A 21,373-nucleotide genomic window follows, 5' to 3' on the forward strand; every position below is an offset into this window, starting at 1 on the left:
GGAAATACATACACAGCATGCACACACATGCACCCCAAATGTACCCTTTGCTCCTTTGATATGTGAAACTGAATCAGCAATTTTAATGACGATTCTTCAGCAAGACAATGAACTCATGTTTAGGTGTACAGTTCGATTTATGATTCTTCAGAGAGAATGCTGCTTCTAGTTTGAGAATATAATATTCCCTATCCAATGATATTTGTTTAAAACAGATCACTTAATAACATTTCCCAAATTATAAGATATAAAATATCTGGCACCAAGAAGAAAACCAATACATCAAAATAATCACAAACCCCATTTATTTAAGTTTTGCAATATTTGTTTGTAAAATATTGAATAAATAAATACTCAAATACCTTTAGAATTAAGAGTACCTTAAAGTATGAAATGGAATAACTATCCCTATTTTCTGTAGCTATCTGTGATTCAATTTTTGAAACTAATCATGAGACTTTACCACATAACCTCATTTATAATGCCCATTATAGTTATTTCCTTCAAAATTACGGGGAAATGGGAAGATGTTCTTGTTACCATCCAATAATATGCAGGGGTGCTAAAAGTATTACTTTTCTGGCCTACCTACATTCCTTTAGAAGTGCTCATTGTTCAGCTAAAATTTTGCATTTTAGAAGAGTTTTAGGGGCATATGGATACCTTGTATTTCAGAAACTGTCTTTTAAAACTCTTCTGCAGAAACAAAGCCCACTTTAGACATAGCTCTGATTACTTTTAGAGGGTGGGTGAGCCAACATGGTATGTGTATAATGAAACAAAGTTGCTAAATTTCTTCTAAAATGAAAATGAAAGCATAATGAAAAGTTTTTGTAGGATCTACTGAGTACATTAACAGACAGTAATTATACTTAATGCAAATAAGATTTTAAGCACAAAATATCTCTGTGAAACTATATATTTTACAGAAAGTATATATTTAAAAATTGATAAATGTTGCATATCCAAGTTTTGCTTCAATTTGTGAAATGGTTCAAAATAGCCAATGTTTTGGGAAACAGTACTGACTGGGGATGGTAAAACCTTTGGTTGAACATATCTAAAGGGCACCAAGTTGGAAAAGGCAAAGATGAGGTATTTCAATGTATCAGCCCAAGTATAGAATGCCACTTGTAATAACTTCTCTCCATTGTGAGTGCAATAGAACCAATAAAACCAAGCTACACATCTATACTAGGGATTATCCATTTTGAAGTGCATTAAAGGTCAACATAAAAGATAAAACTTGCAAGTTTTTCCTTGGGACAAAAAATTACAAAAACATTTCCAGCATACTAGTTACTGTTTAGCTGCCAACAAAAAGCAGCACATTACAGAAAAATGCAAGGTAAGAAACAAAACCCATCAAATTAAAATTTACTTTGGGCTACAAACCATCCTTACCTTGCAAAGATGGCTCATGTCTTAGCTATCAAAAACAATGTATAGGCTGAATAGGAAACTTCTTTTAATAGATTACCTTGGTAACAAGGAAACCTAAAATCAAAGTCTGCAGCATAGTAGTGTCATATCTAGTCATTATTTATTTGCAGGGAATTTGCTTTCCGAAAAGAGACGTCAGTAGTACAAGCTCCTCCACCAATAGTTGATTAAAAGAGATGATAGCAGGAAATTCTTTAATTGAAGAACCTTTGGTACATATAGTTTTCTTCAGATACGGAGTATCCAAACTTTGTATAAAAAGCTACATTTTTTGGCAGACACTCAAGAGTAATTTTGTAGCAATTTAGTCTCTTGCTTAGCAATGTAAGAGTTGACATCAATCTTTAAAAGAGACAATAAAAAGAAATAAGGTTAATTTTGCAGGATGTGAAGACAACTATTTGAGACTGCATCTAGTAAGAGGGCATGTCTATTTACACCCACTACTATTACTATCAAACAATAGCTACAATGACATTGCTGGGCAAACTTTAGATGATTGGACATTTGCTTCCCCAAAGGGACGCAGCTGATTAGAATGAAATTAGTTTTGAATTACCTGCAAAATGCTACCTATATGCCAGGTGAATACCAGAAGTTTGGCATGTAGAATGTGTTTGCTCACAGAATTTTGTTCCACTTAACAGGCATCTAGACATCCTTTATAAGTTCCTAATTATAAGTGATCACAATTATGAATTACTTACAGTTTCCCAAGCTGTTTTCCTCTGCAATCTCCACTTACAACAACATCTTCTATTCTGCCCCTCTGAAAATAAGTTAATACCATTTTAAAAGGTCAAGTTCCAGAATGTATCCAGAATGCATACTTTTTCTTCAGTGTACATACCTTTGCGCATGAGTGAGTGAACTTATGTTCTATGACTAAGGTTGCAGTAGCTACAATCGCTCCTAGATTAGTATCTTCCACAACTGTAACATAGTAGTCCCCAGAACTCCGCATATGTTCGAAATTTTCTGTGGAAATGTAGGCAGGAATACGAATACTATTGGTAATGGATTCAACAGTTCCTCAGTATCAGGCTTTCTTGCAGCTCTGTCATGTTTGCTAGCTCAGGATGCACTGCACCTGAACTGGGACAAGCAGATGAATAGGATTGTGAGAGGATTCTATGGGAAAGGCAAGCATGTGCATTGACAGCATGGTCAAACTGGCAAACTGCCCACAAACTAATTACTTCAGTTGCTATCTAAGCCAGAGCTATGGAGTCTAGAGCCAATTGATCCCTCACTCCCACAATCCGCCTGCAACAGAGAGAATAAAAAATGGCCATATTTTTAGGAGAGGGTTCTGGGCAAAATAGGTGTTTGATCCTCTTCCAAATCACAATCAAAATACAGAAAGCTTTAAGTGATAAACTATTTTCCCAAACTTTTAAAAGGGATATCTTAAGGAGTTAATCACTACAATATTTCTGTCACTGAATCTGACTTTCCTTTTCCATTTTTCCAAATAGCAAAAAAACAAAGAGATACTCACCAAGGAATTGCTGGGGGTTAACAATTCCAGTTTCAGTCAGTTGACCTAGAACTTTTAAAAAGCCTAAAAAAATGTTTTTATATTTTAGGATCTCCTTAGACTGAAAATAAAACTCAACAAATAATATAATAGAACCAACGCCATTCCACATAACAGCAATAAACAATAAACTTCCTCCAAAATATTTAAAGATGCAGAGAATACACCTAAATGCTTCATTCCAAAATCTTCCAAACAGCAAGTAATCTTCAAATGCATTGAAGTTCTGCAGCAGCAGTGCCTGTACCCACTATGCTTCATGCTCAATTGTTTTAAGAATCATGTCAACATATTGTAGAAGGAATTACAAATGTATTTATAAGAAAATCAAAATATTCAGCTCTGTTATATCTTTTAATAGGGACCAGAGGGTCATAAAAAGTTTTTTTTAATGCTGCATATTCTCAGCTGCAAAAGGTTACTGTTCTCCACTGGAAAGTCATTATCATCTGAATTGTTTCTGAATTTTCTCTAGATTAAGAGAACAAGTGCTTTGAACCTTATTCCCTTTACTTTGCTCATAGAATCTAGCAATTCTAAGGTTTATATCAATAAACTTGTAATTTCACACAATCGTTCCTATGTAATTCTTCAACCATAAAATAAAGTAAGTAAATACCTCTGTTGATGTCAGCACTGCAAAGAGGTCTTAGAACTAAACCCTCTCCTGGATCCTCAGGAGAAATATCAGGAGAAAATTTCACAGTATTTTGGGTCCAATCAAGTTCTTTAAGAAGGTGAGGATCATACATTGGTGTGCTCTCGAGTTTTTTTATTGCAGCAGGCATCATGGCAACTGAAATTGAAGCAAGAACCATAGAAATGAATTACACCTTAATTCACACATTTGCCAATATTGTAAAATTCCTATCATAGGGATTCCTATAATATAATTCATTTTTAACACATTGCAATTCACAATAATTCACAAATATTTTTTGATTCATCTTCAGTATATCTCCACTGATCACTTTACCTTCTGCGAAATCTTTTCAAATTAGCATCCAGTTTCTGGCTAAGCAACATGATATATGTACTAGAATACATAAAGGATCATTTGAACTAGTGTCTGTGCAGAGAAAAAAAATATAGACTTAGGACTTCCCTTAGACTAGCTACATCATTTTGCCTTTAGTTCAAATTAAAATATTAAACTGATGCATTCCACCCAATTGGACAAGAATGGCTATGATGCAACAGACAGTAAATATTAATGCAATATTTACTTGTCATTAGATATATTTGTTGAACTAAAATATAATAGGATCTCAGATTTAAACATTCCAAGCATTGAATATATGCACATATACATATACCTATGTACACATATACATACACACACACATACCCATGTGTGTATTTTTCCTTCTGAAGCAAAATTTATATTTTATAACAAAGATACATTGTGTGTGTGTGTGTGTGTGTGTACAACAAAGACTTTGCTGCAATTTATATCTATCTGGTCAGATCCATTTATTTTCAGAAAAAAAGAATAAAACAGGTATGGTAATATTAAATAGAGTCATTTTGATGTAGCAATTTAAGGTACTAGGCTAGAATCCCAGAGACTTGAGTTCTGATTTCTAGTCCTTTATTAGGCAAAAAGCCAACTGGATGACGTTGGACCAGTCAGTCATTCAGCTCCAGTAAGACGGCAAGGGCAAACTACTTTCAAAAACTTTGCCAGGAAAGTTGCACTTAGCAAGAGTCAATAATGACTTGAAGGCATTAAAAGAGTGGCAGAATTTAGTTTTATTCCACCCCCATTTTGGAATAAATCTCTCTGAACCAACTTGGAATTATTTTTTTATCCAAGACTACATCTTCATTCTTTCCAATGAAACAGGATGTTGAAAAGATATTACATAAGAGAAATCAGGACTACCTACCTCTGTAAACAGTGTAGGACAACATTTTTATGGTAGGAGACATCAAAGAAAGACTGAATTTAAAAAAGGTTCATGAGAGAAAAGAAATTAATAAAATAAAATCCCAATGTGGCCCCATGGCATGCAATATCTCAGCGCAGTGCCATCTCCTCCATTCAGAGGATGAATGAAGTAGGTAAGATGACCATCAGTCCTTTGATCACCACAGATGAAGCATAAATGGCTTTACATTCAGACAACCTTTCAAACTGAACTTGAATTAACAAACTAATTTATGCTTATTCTTAGCAACTCTTTAATTAAGCATCTTATGTACAACAGGAGAGGTTGGGAGAGGCATCTAACCAACTACAGAATGGAGAACAAACACAAATGAAGTCCCAGAAGACTACAAGCAAGTCAATATGGTTCATGAATGAACAGCTTCTCTTAATTACACAATGCCACATGCAAAGACAAGGATTGAAAGACCACAAAAGCTATTTCTTGGCCTGTGTTTAATTACTGCATTTCCATGCAACTTTTGAAACCAAGTACTCTTTTAAAAGTGGCTTATGATGTGTCATAGCAGGATTTTTTAAAAATAGATTTTTTAAATCTATTCTGAAAGAAATGTTGAGGATATTTATCAAATTTTTATGCCACCTATTTCATTCTGAGAAGCGACTCTGGACAGTTTTCCAGCACAAGATAAAAGAATAATCTTGTAACACCTTTATTACAGGACATGGAAGCATCTGTGCGCTCCTTGATGCTCTCTAAGCTTGGTTCCAGCTAAGGAACGATTAAGACCACTCCCACCAATACTAGCAGGACAAGCCACTAGTATATAAAAAAGAATAAACTCCACTCCCTACTAGCACTGATGGTATATGAATGTTGGTATGAAAGCAAATAGCCGAGCTCAGAGAGCACCAAGAGCCACAGTTCAATCCTGAGCTACAAATATTCTGTGCATCTGATGTGCACAAGCAATGGAAAAGGCAGAGAAAGCAAACAAGGAAATAGACTCCACAATTCTGCATTGTTATTTGTCAATTACTGTTAACTAATTATGTACAAACTATTTATAAACGACAGAGAAAACTGCTTTTCCTGGGTTCCCATTATGTGACCCATCTGTACACACTAGCATTACTGATAAACCAGAAGGTGAACATTTAAAAGCCTGACTGCCCTTCGATTCTTAAACCTCCCTCAAAAGAGAGAAAGCAACAAGCGACCCTTGCCATTATAGCTTTTGAGGATAATTTAAATATTTAATATAAGAATGAATTTAAATAACGTGCCAGGCTCTCCCAGGATGCCGAAAAAGGGGATGGCGGTGTTATCGAGCATCTCAAGCAACCCGGATCGACCTCTCGGGTCCACCAAAGGCCCCCCGGGAGGCTAGAGACCCTCTTAGGACGCCTCCTGAGTCCTGACCGAAGCTCGGTTCCGACCTCGCAGGAATCCCAGAGAAAGTCGAAATACGGCGTTTGCCTGGCCGCTCAGTGGAAACTTTCCCCCTTCACACAATCAGGAGGAACGACACGAGGCGCTACTGAGGACAAGGTCAGACCCGAGGAAAGGAAGGCGCTTTGTACATGGTCAGAAGCGTTCTTGTTAACCGATGAGCGCACCTTCCGTTAGGAAAGCAGATAACGGGGCCAGGAGCGTCGCCCGCGAGAGCTCCCTCTCCCCCTCCTCACCATATCCCTCCCCACTACCGAACCACCGCGCGCGCACGTCAGTCACTCACCCCCTAACGGACTCTCTCGCTCGCGCTTCTCCTCCGTCGCGCGCACTCTCCCGCTCCCCCAACGATACCGGCTTCAGGCAAGATCCGGCTCACTAACCCCTCAACGCGCAGGCGCAACTCAACCGACGTGGCAACTCCGGGAGGGCGGCGCGAGGCTTCTCCTTTCACACACAAGGGTGGTGAAAGCGGCCAATCGGAAAACTCCATCGTTGCAGCGCCTCACTTCGTACCCTCGCGAGGTGGGAAAGTGCTATATGCCCGTCCACCCGGGGGCGCGCATGCGTGGCATTGGGTTTGGTGGTGTTTTTTTGCCTTGGTATGTTGTTTTCCCGGCGCTTTATTTTCTCCCGTTTATAGAGTTTTTTAAACACTCACACATCGTCCTGATCACTATTTGGAGCGGGGGGGGGGGGGTGCGTTTATTTTCCCTTCATATAAAGTGGTCTCTGGAAATACCGCTTCGCCACAGATGATGCGGACATTTCCGGCGGGTGTAAATTATACCACTGTTAAATGTTTTGAATGGGCTGATTTACGCCGAAGTTAAGCCTGTAAGGTTATTGGACTTCAACTCCCATAATTCCTATTCCGCCTTGTCGTGGTTCACGCAGGCAAGGGATTCTGGGAGCTGTGGGCCTGGTCGGGGATGAAAAATCTCAATGACCACTAGATGGCAGCAAAGAGCCAGAGTTCGTTTTTATGCCTTTGCCTTCTATTTGTAGCGGTTACCCGGATATTTGCGCCTCAGATTTGGCAATGTATGATAGTTGTGCATCCGCACAGCTCATACTAGATTCATAGGATGTGCGCAATTGAACAGAACTTTCCCCAACTTGGTGACATTCAGATGTATTGAAATATATAACACCCATTATTTTGGCAGTGGTTTGATCTCCAAGCTTGTTTCAGTTTAGTTTCTGAACGTTTCGTTACAAGACTAGATAACATCATCAACAGGATTTTCTTATCCTATTCTCCTTAGCTTATAAATGTTATTTTATTGGATTGTTAAGCAAAGGCATCATTGCTTAATATTTAGATGGGGACAATCTAGGAATCCCAGGTTGGAAATCCAGAGACTGGAAGGAAAGCAATAGCAAATCACTTCTGTAAGGTTGCCAAGACAATTGCAGAGTTGCACTCTCGTAGCATTTATGGTGTTTTTTTTTTATTCAGACCTCAAAACCATCATAATATATACTTCTGATCATTATTGTTATTTACCTTCATGATTGCTGATATGTTAACTTATTGCAGCCCAGAGTTACATGTGAGATGGGTGTCCATATAAAATGTTCAAATAAATAAAATGAATAAATCAAGCTGAAGCTAAGTACCACAGTATCTATACCTTTTTATTATTTTAATCTGAAACCTAGGACAAGCTTATAACCTACCTGTGAGCTACAGTTCCTTATCTCAGTTGGCATACAGAGGCATGAATAAATGTACACAATAGCTTAGAAGTTCCATGATGGATTTCTTCCTTACATCCTTTCTGCGTCTTTCATCTTGTACTATTTCTTCATTCTCATGAATCACCCATTACTATGGAAACATCCAAAATGATTCATCTTTTGATCTAGACAATCCATCAACGTAACCCAAATATTCATTTTTGGACTAGGCACACCCAAAAGATCCCTGCTCTTTGTCTCTCAAGAGTTCAAATATTATTTGTAAACTCTATGGCAACAGTAAACTAGTCTTCCTTTGCTTTGATATTTCCCAGTTATAATGGACTACATTTCCTATCATTCCCAGCCTTCATAAACGTTTATTCCATGAATTATCAAACAGGACCCTGTAAAGGATGAAACTCATTAGTAGAATCCAAGGATTGAAGGATACAAGATATTCCAAAGGGAAACACACCAAAGGCCAGTGAAATAAGAGTGGCCTTAATTTCCTGATGAGAATGATTAATATATGGAGTAGCTTGCCTCCAGAAGTTCTGGGATTTCCATCAGCTTCGGTTCTATTCCTATTCCTATTCTATTCTGTTTCTATTCTATTTTCTATTCTTGATTAATTTGAACATGGGGGTATAGTTGAGATTGTTTGAATAAGAATATAAGAAAAAAAGGGAAATATTGTGAGTAAGGGTAGGGTGAGGTTCAGTGGTGGGTTCCTACCGGTTTGGATCGGTTTGGCCGAACCAGTAGTGGTTTGGCAACTTGGGTTGCTGGAACCGGCAACGACCCAGGCCTGCTACGTCCCTGAACTGGTTCTCCGGGCGGCACCATAGGTGCCGCCATCTTGTTTTTCAATTCTGTGCATGCGAAGAATAATTTTTATTGTACTGCACGCACGAAGTGCACCCATGAATGAACCAGCAGCAGTGGCTGCTGGAACCCACCCCTGGTGAGGTTGCTATAGATTTATCAAACTAGGCAGAAGGTCTCATGGACCATATTATAGAACATTTGTGTTCTATAGGCGAAACCTAGTGATAATAAGAGATTCAGATATTGTTAGGAAAAGTGAAAATGGCAGGGTTTCCCAAATATCTCACTGATCTTGCTGATAGTTTCATTTTCTAGAAAGCTGAAGAACAAACAAGAGGATTTGCCGGATTCAAGTCTAACCAGTAGAGAAGAGTTAGTTGAAGAAATAAAGACAGTTGCAACCTTGGGGGAATTGAATGCATTATTATAGAGTTCAGAATATTACTGAAAGAGAAATTAGAGCATAATTATATGCGCAAACAAGATTTCAGGACATTCAATTCAAACTTAAAAGAAATCCTAGGAGGATCCCATGGGCTGAAATCTATTTTGTGACATCAGATTTTTATGAAACTTGCCCAATTTTGTAAGAGGGGAAAAAGTAACACACATACAATATATTTATCTTTTGCTATGGATACTGATTTCTGGACTGCAGATTCTGTGTGACATTTTCCCTCAACTTAATGTCTCACAGATTTTTGGAGTTAAAATTTCCATCCGCCTCATGAAGTATGACCACCACATTGTGGGGATTAATAGAAATTGTGATTTCAAAAGTTAGGGTAAAAAAGCCTACATCTTTGTTTCATGTTTTAATTCTCAAATACATTCCCTCCAGTGGGAAATATTTGTAAGTGTCTTTGAAAATTATCCACAGAAATCAAATGTGCTGGTTGGTTTGTTTGAGATGAAATTTTTGCCTATTTTCTGGAATAGCTGACATTTTAAAACATACCTCCTATTTCAATGAATGTCTTAATAGGAAGATCTCCAGCCCTAACTCATTCCTGCTAAATTTTTCTTAAGGATAGAATTTTTGTAATAGGGGCTTTGTGAAAGGATCCATCCAAAGAAATGTAGGGTGGAGTCACAGAAACATACATTTCTAAAGTTCTTTAATGATATCTAGTACACTGTTTCCCAAATTTGGCAATTTCCAACTGTGTGGACTTTAAATCCCAGAATTCCATAGCCAACATGGCCCTCATTGAGAATTCTGGAAATCGATTGAAATACCTGGAAAGTTGTCATAGTTGGAAAACATAGATTTGGTCCAAGTTAGAAAAACCATCACTGAAACACCTTGGTTACTTCTATAGGAAGAATGATGAGCATTTGGTCCTTAATTTTTACGTAGTTATATTGCAAATGTTAAATAAAAGTTCAAATATCATGCTAAACCTGGGATTGATTTTAGACAAATCAATAGGATTTATTCTCACCCCGCCCGAATGTTGAGTGAATGTTGTGTTTTATGGTTAATTTTTTTTTATTCACGTCTTTTTTTTTCTTTTATGTCTTGTCTTGCACTCCCTTCCCCCATCGTTGTAAGCCGCCCTGAGTCCCCTCAGGGAAAAGGGCGGCCTATAAATGTTCAATAAATCTCTAAATAAATCTCTAATAAATATGGTAAATCATATGGTTTCTTTGGTTATGATGTGAAACGCTGTGTGAAATCAGCCAACATGCTCTGTAAATACCGTAATTCAAAATGGAATTTGACTTCCTGAATTTTTCCAAGACAAGATTCCCTCAGGAACAAATAAACTTTCTGATCCTACTAGAGTGGGATTGGGGAAGCAAAGGGGTGCGGGGGAAACAGGAAATACCATGAGATTCCATAAGGGAGGAATTTGAGATAAGCTTAATCTACACTATCTTTATGGTCCAGGCATCTATTGCTACATTTATCGTTCCTTGGATATTAAGTATAATTGAATAGCAAAAACTTTATATCTTGCATCACTTGAAGAAGCTAAAGGGAAACTGTCTCTTCCAATTCTACACAAATTGTTAAGGATTTAATGTCCAGACAAGAATTTTGGTAGAAGATGGGCAAATTTTTGTGGCAGTTTTGTGAAGCATACCTAACTTCTCACTGTGGATGAGTCTTAATTCAACAGGAAAAGCAGTGGGGAGATTAAGGAAAAGGTAATCTAGAAAGAAAGCATATTTGATCGACAAGTTGTCTGCCTTTAATTCTAGGACAAGCAGCAGCAGCAGTAGACTTATATACCGCTTCATAGGCCTTTCAGGCCTCTCTAAGCGGTTTACAGAGAGTCAGCATATTGCCCCCAACAATCTGGGTCCTCATTTTACCCACCTCGGAAGGATGGAAGGCTGAGTCAACCCTGAGCCGGTGAGATTTGAACCGCTGACCTGCTGATCTAGCAGTAGCCTGCAGTGCTGCATTTAACCACTGCGCCACCTTGGCTCAAGAAATATCATTAACTGACCACTGCAGTTTATGATCATGAATGCTGGGAGCCAGCTAATTACTGCATTCAGAGGATCATCCCTGGAAGACTGCACTGTTCCTCTGAGGTCAAAAAGCCTTAAGTACCCCTTCTCCCACCAGCCAGGATATATCCAGAATATGAGGTTGTGCCTATGATAGTGACCCAAGCAGAAACATTCCAAAGTACTGTTGGAAGGAATGTCTTTCTGGGTTCGGTTCCAAGTGGGGAAAAAGACACGGGAACCATGAAGGCTGTTTGGAAAGATGGTTTAATGGTGGACAGGATCACATACTTTGGAGCTCCTGGGTGAAAAGGGGGATCACATGCTTCAAGATGTTGGGTGAAGAAGAAAAAGGGCCAAGATGCTGAGAGTCCCTGAGTTTTATACCCTCTTCTGGGCTCCACTTCCTCTTCCTGTCCCTGTGTAAGAAATGTATTCTGACTGGTTGTCAGACTCCCAGGGGCCAGAGGTGGGGTGGGGGTCTTAGCTAACTTTGTAGGCTGTCCTGAGACCCAAGCTTGTTTGCCTTGCTGACTGATGTAATCTTCCCAGGTGTCATGTGGTGAGATGGGTAGCAGGTTAATCCTACCTGTTATGTAGACTAGACTGGCTCTGGCCTTAATGGCCCATTGACAAAGGTGGGGGGGGAGGAAACTGCAGGGAGCTGTTTTGTCTTTAAAACATGTTTCTGCTTTTCTCATCCAAGGAAATATAATGATCTGCCTTTTTAATAGTTCCTAAAATATTTCATTTTTCTAGGAGAGGGAGGGGGTGGATGCTAACTTTCTACGGTACAAAGATCCTATTTAGATGGAGAAAGAATTTTGCATTCCCAAAAAACAATTACACTGTGGTTTTGAATGCTGGGGAAAATTTTACATTCCCAATTAGAAATTTCCCAATTCCACACAATAAGTAACAACTGTTCAATTATTCCATTGTAAACAGATACCCAGAATGAAACATGAACGCAAGACCTCAAAAACAACTCACTGGGATAATTATATAACTCCTTATTACTCACTGCAGACTTGCTTCATTGTGGTTTGTTCAATGTGTTGCAAGTAGCTGGATTCATATAATGCATTATAACAAAATAAAATAAATTGTGTTAAAGCTTAAGGGGTTGAACAAACTTCCTGTTTAAATGCATTTAGGGACCAAAATTCAGAAGTGAAATGTCTTTCATCCCAATTTGATTTGTTTATCTTGTCTATTCCAGTGTTTCTCTAGTTCAATTAGAAAAGCTTTATAATTGTACTTATGCAACTAAATGAGATGGTGCAGTTCATATTGTAGTGATAATGGCCATCTGATATTCTGCAGCATTCTTCCCTGATCTGGAGTCCTCCAGGAGTGCTGGGACTACTGCTTCCAAAATTTGGGAGTTCTGAAAGTTGGAGTCCTCATATATCTAGGGATGTTTCATAGATTGCTTCTGATAAGAAAAATACACAATGCTCACTTTAGCCCAATTGTCAATTAATGCACCAGCCTAAAAAGCAACTCTCTGAGACTCCATCTAAATTTCTTAACAACACTAAATTAAGTTAACATAGTGGGATTTTCTTTTAAGTAGACCCATTTAAAATAGCAGGCTGTGTCAGGAATAACTAAATAGGTTGACTGTGCCAGTACACTGCTTGTATCTCCAAGATAGTAGCAACAAGACTTGCAAGGGAATCTCCAGATTACAGATCCTGCCTCACACAGAATATTATAAACATTTTTGGAGTACCATTGGGATTTGGCTGTGCTTGTAGCATGCAGGACAAAATGTTCCAGATTTGATGATCCTTGCATTTATCATTAGTAAAGAAAGACTCTATGTGGCATGGATACAATTAAAGTGGTAAGCTAGCTTACTTCAAGAAAAAGTAAAGATCATATATGCTCGATATGACACCCAGTTGTATGACTCTGGTAGAAAGAAGTCAACCACTGGGGAACACAGTTTATACTGTTGGAAGAAATGTCCTTCTGGGTTCAGTTCCAAGTGGGGGAAAAGACACTGGAAACATGGCGGCTGCTTGGAAAGATGGTTTAATGGTGAACAGGACCACATGGCTTGAGCTCCTGAACAGAAAAAAATAATCACATGCTTCCAGATGTTGGGTAAAGAAGAAAAGAGTCCGAGATGCTGAAAGTTCCTGGTTTTATGCTCTCTCTGACCTTTGATCTTGATCTTGTATTCTGACTGGTTGTCAGACTCCCATAGGGCCATGGAGGGGCAACTCTGTAGGTTGTGAGTCCACATTTGGTTGAGCATTGCTTCTTCCCAGGTGCCCTGTGGTGAGATGGGTAAAGGGATAATACTATCATACCTTAATCCCATCACCCTGGAGCTGAAGTGGGGAGATCTTTGTTATGTAGAACAGAGTGACCCAGGCTTTTTTAATGGCCCATTGGCAAAGGTGCGGGCTATTTAGAGTGAGTCTGCTTCCTGCCTAAAAACATGTTTCTCCATTTCTGATCCAGGGAAATATAATAATCTGCCTTTTCAATATTTCCCAGGATATTTCAGTTTTCTAGGACAGGGATGGGTTTTAACTTCCTACAATACTGGCATACTTTTTGAACAGCATAAAGACTGAAGGAATACAGTCATAAAAAACATTGAGTATCTTCTGTCTATACCAGTCTTGAGCTTTGTCAGCAGATGTTTTTTCTGAGTTTTCCATGCTCCGGAATCCAGATGTCTGCTTTCAAGAAAACAGCAAAATCTCATCCTCTCTTGTCCATTCTTGGTTTCCTCGTGAGCCAATCTCAAATCTTCTCTCCCCCCGCCCCGCCCAAGTGGTTCTATCAAAGGATCTCACTTGGCCAGGAATTTTCCATTTCTAATCCTAGGGGATATTCATATAGGAAGCATATATATGTAAACAACAGTCCCACCCCCATTTATTATCAACATCTCACATTCCAAAATACGCTATCTCTGGACAGGAATGGCAATGTTGACATTATTTCTGGTGCAATTCCTGTAAATTATAGTTGTTCTGATTAAGAGCAGGGATGGGAAAGGTTTACCAATACAGCTAAATGCTGAGGAATGGATCAACTCCAGATCCAGTAACATCTGGAGGGCCACTGCTTCTCTTCCCCTGATTTAGAAAGTGGCATGTTTCCTGTAGTTATGTTTCTTATTCTATCTCATGCCAAAGGCAATGAAGTAACTGAATTCTTGTTGAGATGAAAGAATCCTGCCATCTCCCTTCCATCTGCTTAATAACTCTTGATCAGTTAATAGACACATGTTCAGTGAGCACTTGAAACACTGTATGTGGCTGATATTAATTTAAAGCTATTCTTTCTGGAACCCTATTCTTGAAATAGTTATGATACAATATTGCTTTACATGCTTATGTGCTTAACATTTAGTTACCAAAGGAATGGATGATCAGGAAATCATTACATGAAAACAACTTCTGCATGCCTAAGAAAAAAAAGAAAACTTGTTTAAAAAAACCACACCAAATATTGACTAAATTAATTTCATATATTTTTCTGTTTTAGATGGTAAGGTGTTTCATAGTGTCATTTTGCTTCAAAAGAATAGAAATATGTAAGCAATATGATGATATATATATATACAATATATATATATATAGTCACAACCCGTGTGTGTGTGTCTGTGTGTGTGTGTGTGTGTGTCTGTGTGTGTGTGTGTGTTTTTATTTGTGCTGATAAATAAATAAAGGGAGACTAGTATAGATCTATTTCAAGCTATTTAGCTCTCATCAGCTAGCCATACCCTTACTGGGATTCGAACCTGTGCTGTATTGCATCTTAGGCAAACGTCTTAGCCATCAAGCCACAGGTCTCCTCCTTATCAGCTATATCTATATCTATATCTATCTATCTATCTATCTATCTATCTATCTATCTATCTATCTATCTATCTATCTATCTATCTATCTATCTATCTATCTATCTATCTATATCTCTATATCTCTATATCTCTATATCTCTATATCTCTATATCTCTATATCTCTATCTCTATCTCTATCTCTATCTCTATCTCTATCTATATCTATATCTATCTATCTATCTATCTATCTATCATCTATCTATCTATCTATCTATCTATCTATCTATCTATCTATCTATCTATCTATCTATCTATATATATATATATATATATATATAGTGTCACAACCCCTGGTAAGCCCCAATATTATTTATCAGCACAAATAAAAAAAAACCACATATGCATACATACATACATACATACATACATACATACATACATACATACATACATACATACATATGTTTTTTTAAATTTGTGCTGATAAATAAATAAAGGGAGACTAGTATAGATCTATTTCAAGCTATTTAGCTCTCATCAGCTAGCCATACCCTTATATACATATATATACAGTAAAAATAATTGCTTTCTGTATGGATGGTCTCCTGGGTGAGCCGATAGACAGAGAAAGGAAGCAGTATGCTTCCTCCCATATTTGGGCATACCAGGGGTTGTGACATGACACAATACATACATACATACATACATACATACATACATACATACATACATACATACATACATACATACATACCAGAGGTGGGTTCCTACCAGTTCGCACCTATTCGGTAGAACCGGTTCGTCAAATCCACCGAACCGATTAGAAGAGGTTCCACCAGTGGACCCGGAAAGTAGGCCACACCTACAGAAGAGGTTCCAAAATTTTTTGAAACCCACCACTGCCGCACACACACACACACACACACACACACACACAGACAGACACAGACACTAACAGAGAGAGAGAGAGAGAAAGAGAAAGAAAGGAAGAAATAAATACATAAAAAAAGAAGAAAGAAAGAAAAAGAGTGAGAGATGAAAGAAAAAAGGGACAGAGAGACAAAAGGAAGGAAAGAGAGAGAAAACACATGGCCGGCAAGCCACTCCCACAGGTCACATGGCTAGCAAGCCACTCCCACAAAGGAGGCCACACCCACAGAATAGGTTCCAAAATTTTTTGAAACCCACCACTGATACATACATACATATACACACACCTACATACCATGGAATCAAATTTATAATTACTCTGAGTATATTAAAAACACTTTCTATTCAAAATAATTTCTTGATTATGCAGTTTTTAGTTTTGCTTTTAAAAAGAGTTCCGTATCAATGCATGATTCTTTTCCTCCATTGTTCCTGCTTGTTCTACTCAACAGAATCTTTCTTTAGGGCTCCTTGGTGCTTTCTGAGCTTGATTGTTTTCTTGTAGATGTTTCCTTACCCAAACTAGGCAACATCATCAGATATTTGGATAATAAAATGTCTGAGAGCCATAGAGCATCAAGAACCTCTCCTATCAACCCTGAGCTACAAATATTCTCCCTTAAAGTCTTTCTTATTGATTAGCATTGCCAAGAAGAGCTGATCTTCCTGTGATGTCCTCCATACTCTAAAGAAGAAAGTTCTTAGCAACACAAAATCAAGGAACCTACTCCACAAAAGCTATCTCCCAACACAGGAGGATAAATGAAATCTCCCATCACTACAACTTCATACTTCTTTGGAATTTTGGCTGGATGCTTTTTGGAAAACATTGACTACACCAGGGGTCTCTGCTACTGGAGGAGCATCTGTCTGGAAGCACTTTTTAAAAAAAAAGGTTGTCCAGTGAAGACTATGTATTATTTTTAAGAAATTGACCTCCAATTTATTTGATCTTTCAAGGCAAGGAAGCTTTTGTCATTTCTCCACTGAGTTTCCTATACACCCAACATATTAATTTTTGGAGTTTATGAAAGAACAATTTTCTAGTAAGCTTCAATCAGATTCTAACAGTAAAAAAGAGGAAACAACCCCCCTTCTTCAGTTGTCTTCTGATAAAGATGAGCTGACCAAGATGTTTATTTTTGAGTTGAAGGATATGAGGTCTTTGCCCTTCTCATTATCCAGGGTCTTTAATTAGAGCTCCCTATCCCAGCAAAGGGTGGAATCTGCTTCCTGTGCAATGAAAACAGCCAATGAAAAGGAGAAATAGTAGAATACTATTAGGTTTCTTTCTTTTAGCCTGGTGATGCAAAGAAATATTCTGACTTCCTTTTTTACCTGTAAAGGACGTTTTTGCACTTGGATTTTTTTTTCTCAAAGGAGAGGAGAATTTTGATGCAATTCACATGGATGGGGGTGGTATTCTTGCATGTCACCTGTTGAGTTAGCAAGTGGCCAAGAAATGAGTGAAAAGTTTATTTTCCCATTGAGATAGCAATAGCACCACTTAATATGTGCCACTTTATATGCCACTTAACAGTGCTTTACAGCCCTCTCTAAGCGTTTACAGCATATTGCCCCCAACAATTCCTTATTTTACCCACCTCGGAAGGATGGAAGGCTGAGTCAACCTTGAGCCTGGTGAGATTTGAATTGCCAAATGGCAGGCAGCCGGCAGGCAGCAGAAGTAACCTGCAGTACCACACTCTAACCACTGCGTCACTGTAGTTAGATATCTCATCACTGGCCATCAGCAACCACCCTGGCCTCTGCCATTCTAGTCATTCCAAGGGAAGACCCCATGGGCGAAATTTCTCCCATTGGATCTTTTCAGTTTGGGAAGTGGGCAGCCAAAGGAGCTCCAGAATGGTGTCTATCTGAAGATGACACTAGCAACAATAACCCCAACTACCTTCAAAAACAGAAAAAAAACATCCCACCAAGGAAGTAAGAAAAGAATTTCAAAGCATCCGAGAATAAAGTCTTAAAATAAATATCTTTTCCAGGAGGAGAAGTCTTTGAAACACTTCCAGGATAGCTGGCTGTCTGACACAGAGTTTTTAGGACATCCACAACAATGATATCAGAAAGTAAAACCTCCTTTGAGCTGCATTAAATTCCTGGGGACTTCATGGACACATCCTGTAATCTCCCCATGAAAGAATTAACATCAGCATAGTTTTTGGGGAATCAGTCACATTGGTTAGCACAACCTTAAAACACGGGAAGAAAGCAGCAGTACAGAAGAAAATATTTGTAGCTCAGGGTTGAACAGCTCTCTGAGATTGGTGGTTTCCTTGTAGACATTTCATTACCCAACTAGGTAACAACATCAGTGCCCTGACGATGCATGTGTGCATTGTTGATGTTACTAGTTTGGTAATGAAATGTCTACAAAAAACCCACCAAGCTCAGAGAGCATCAAGGACTCCAACAGATACACAATGATAAAAATAACAATATTGTTAAAATATTGGAAGAACAGTTTGATTGCGAACAGCAAGGCAGTTTCTTTATGTAACTAGAACTTTAGTAAGGAACAGCTGATCTTGAAAGGGACACCTGCGTGTAACTCCCGGGAGTCCCAAAGTATTGAAGTTGCAGTTCCTGGAGGATAGCAGTTTGGGGAAGAGAACTTGAGTTTGAGTTTGAGTTTTATTTCATTTGTATGCCGCCCTTTTCCCTAAGGGGACTCAGGGCGGCTCACAGCTCAAAAAGGAGGGGGGGGGGTACAAACAGTTTAACAAGAACACAAAACAATACATAGTTAAAAAGCACAACAATCATACCATTCAAGGTAGGGGCAGCGAATCTTTAGCCCCAGGCCTGTCGGAACAGCCAGGTTTTAAGGGCTATGCGGAAGGCCTGGAGGGTGGTGAGGGTACGAATCTCCATGGGGAGTTCGTTCCAGAGGGTCGGAGCAGCCACCCTCAACACATTTAGAGAGGATTGAGTTAAGAAAGGAAATTTTTTTAGTGAAAGGGTTGCTTTGCCATTACTAAGTAGATTAGTTTTGCCCGCTCTCTTAAAGTATGCCGCTTTACATGGGGCAGCCCTTGAAGAGCATTCGGAGACTTCACCTTATCCAGAATGCAGCCGCGCGAGCGATTGTGGGTGCACTTCGGTACACCCACGTTACACCTATCCTCCGTGAGCTGCACTGGCTGCCTGTTGGGCTCCAGACGTGCTTCAAGGTGCTAGTCGTTACTTTTAAAGCCCTACATGGTATTGGACCTGGGTACTTGAGAGACCGCCTCCTGCCAATTACCTCCCTACGACCAATTAGATCCCACAGATTAGGCCTCCTCCGAATACCATCTGCTAGCCAATGTCGACTGTCGACCCCTCGGGGGAGGGCCTTCTCTGTGGCTGCTCCGGCCCTCTGGAACGATCTCCCCGTAGAGATCGGGACCCTCACCATCCTTCAGGCTTTCCGCAAAGTCATTAAGACCTGGCTGTTCCGGCAGGCCTGGGGCTGATGAGTTCCCAGCCCCACTTGAATTGTTGTGACTGTTGTTTTTGTTTTTAACTTGTTTTGTCTTTGTTTTGTTGTTTGTATTCCCCCCCCCACCTTTGTTTGTTAGCCGCCCCTGAGTCCCTCGGGAATATGCTGGCATACAAATGGAATAAACATTTCCAAACATGCCAATTTATGCATTATTTGCTTAGTAAATTTAATACACATGGGGAGTATAGGAACACACACCCCCACAATCCAAAATAACTATTTCCCCATCACCCCACCCACCTTTGTGGGGGCCCAGTGAGTCACTCTCATGAAGCTACTGGTTAATCTGTCATAAAAGTCCAGTGAATCATCACACACACACATACACCAGCTGGAGCTCATGTGGTTTTTCATATGTGCTGTAGGAACTTTTTAGTTTAGAGTTTTAGATCAGACATCTTCATATGGCTTTATTATTCTGTTGCTCAGAATAACAGTTTTGGTCTGTTTTTGCTTTTATCTTAAAAAAGAAAAGAAATTAAAAACAGAAGCCGTTCCATTTTCCATGAGAAGAGGTTAATCATAGCAGTTGCCAAATTCAGATAAGCCTTCCTATTAGCATTCATTCTCTAAACGTGCATCACATTTTCTCAACAAGGCGCTCAATTTGAGCAGTCTCACCTCCTGTTCAGCAAAGAAAAATGGCTAAGAACTGGATTAAGGGAGAGTGGTTTTGAACCTTCTTCACCAAATAATGGTCTGGTTGTCTAGAGCAGGGGTAGTCAACCGTTTTTACCTATCGCCCACTTTAGTATCTCTGTTAGTAGTAACATTTTCTAACTGCCCACTGGTCCCACAGTAATGGTGATTTATAAAGTAGGGAAGTAACTTTACTTTATAACATTTATAAAGCAGAGTTACAGCAAACCCCTACCGCCCACCATGAAAGCTGGAACGCCCACTAGTGACCAGGTTGACTACCACTGGTATAGAGGTTATGCTACCTGTGGTCCAATACAGTAGTATATACCTAGTGGGCACTAGGCTAGAGAAATCTCTGGGAAAGTTTTTCCCACATCTGCATCACAGTCTCTGAGTTTAAAGCACCTTTCTTTGTTTCTGTTCTTAGTTAAAGTTAGAGGCACACTTTGTTCTTCTGTTGAAAGAAGAAGAAAGCAAGGATAACAAGTGAAATATATCTGAATGCAAAAAGAGTCTCTTTGGCAGAGGTAAACAAGCTTTTTCACCTTGACGCTCTAATACTGAGTGGTGGGTGAAGACCACACATGTCTCTATGCAGATTTACCCACAATACCCCTCACTACCCCACTCACCCCACTCACAACCTGTTGTAGCCCGCTAGCGGCCAGCGGAGCTGATGGCAGACTCAGATAGTGAGGAATCCTGGAGTCTGAGTGGTCTGTGTCGGAGGCAGAGATAGGGCCAGGTGTTGTAATATAGTTGCAGAGCCACGCTGAATCACACAGGAGAAAACAAACTCCTAGAACGCCATAACATCCTGATAGTGCATAACATAACATTCTGAGATGTGCCCTACCATTGACGTCCAGGATTTGACCATATACAGACTGAGCAGTAGATTAGAAATTGTACTTTTACAGGCTGTTTTTACTCACATGCTATTGCTCCTCCTGCCTTTGTCCTATCTCAATAAAATGGGCTCTCAGACTCCAATCTGGGTCGTTCCATCCCGAGAAAGGTTGTCTCCTGTCTTTTCTCAACATTGGCCTCATGGGCGAACCACGGGAACATTACAGCCAAGGCCATCCAACAGTTATCAGCTGCCTTCGGAGTCGGATATCAGTGGGCAGAAGAACAGCTGGGACCTGTTCCCAATGTGTGCATGCACAGAGCTGCC

General features: G+C 39.3%; 1 protein-coding gene across 1 annotated transcript; it reads right to left on the minus strand.

Annotated features, from left to right (window-relative positions):
* Positions 1-288: 288 nt before the first annotated feature.
* On the minus strand, positions 289-6,738 carry GNPNAT1 (glucosamine-phosphate N-acetyltransferase 1). Its single transcript, XM_014071084.2, has 6 exons — positions 6,614-6,738; positions 3,603-3,779; positions 2,945-3,007; positions 2,294-2,421; positions 2,151-2,212; positions 289-1,785 (listed from the first exon to the last, which is right to left on the minus strand). Exons 2-6 carry the CDS (start codon positions 3,772-3,774, stop codon positions 1,638-1,640), a joined length of 573 nt encoding a protein of 190 aa, XP_013926559.1. The 5' UTR covers positions 3,775-3,779; positions 6,614-6,738; the 3' UTR covers positions 289-1,637.
* Positions 6,739-21,373: the final 14,635 nt, after the last annotated feature.

This window comes from Thamnophis sirtalis, unplaced genomic scaffold, assembly GCF_051295495.1.
Source record: "Thamnophis sirtalis isolate CommonGarterSnake01/CBP01778 unplaced genomic scaffold, rThaSir2_p1.2 scaffold_1, whole genome shotgun sequence".
Classification (NCBI taxonomy): Eukaryota; Metazoa; Chordata; class Lepidosauria; order Squamata; family Natricidae; genus Thamnophis; species Thamnophis sirtalis.

What these genes read in the sequence shown, in the direction of transcription:
- GNPNAT1 (XM_014071084.2), bottom strand. Translation starts at nt 3,774, where the DNA reads ATGATGCCTGCTGCAATAAAAAAACTCGAGAGCACACCAATGTATGAT. An exon ending in CAGTGCTGACATCAACAGAG is followed by an intron (nt 3,008 to 3,602) that starts GTATTTACTTAC and finishes ACATTTTTTTAG; the next exon opens with GCTTTTTAAAAGTTCTAGGT. An exon ending in TCACTCACTCATGCGCAAAG is followed by an intron (nt 2,213 to 2,293) that starts GTATGTACACTG and finishes ACTTATTTTCAG; the next exon opens with AGGGGCAGAATAGAAGATGT.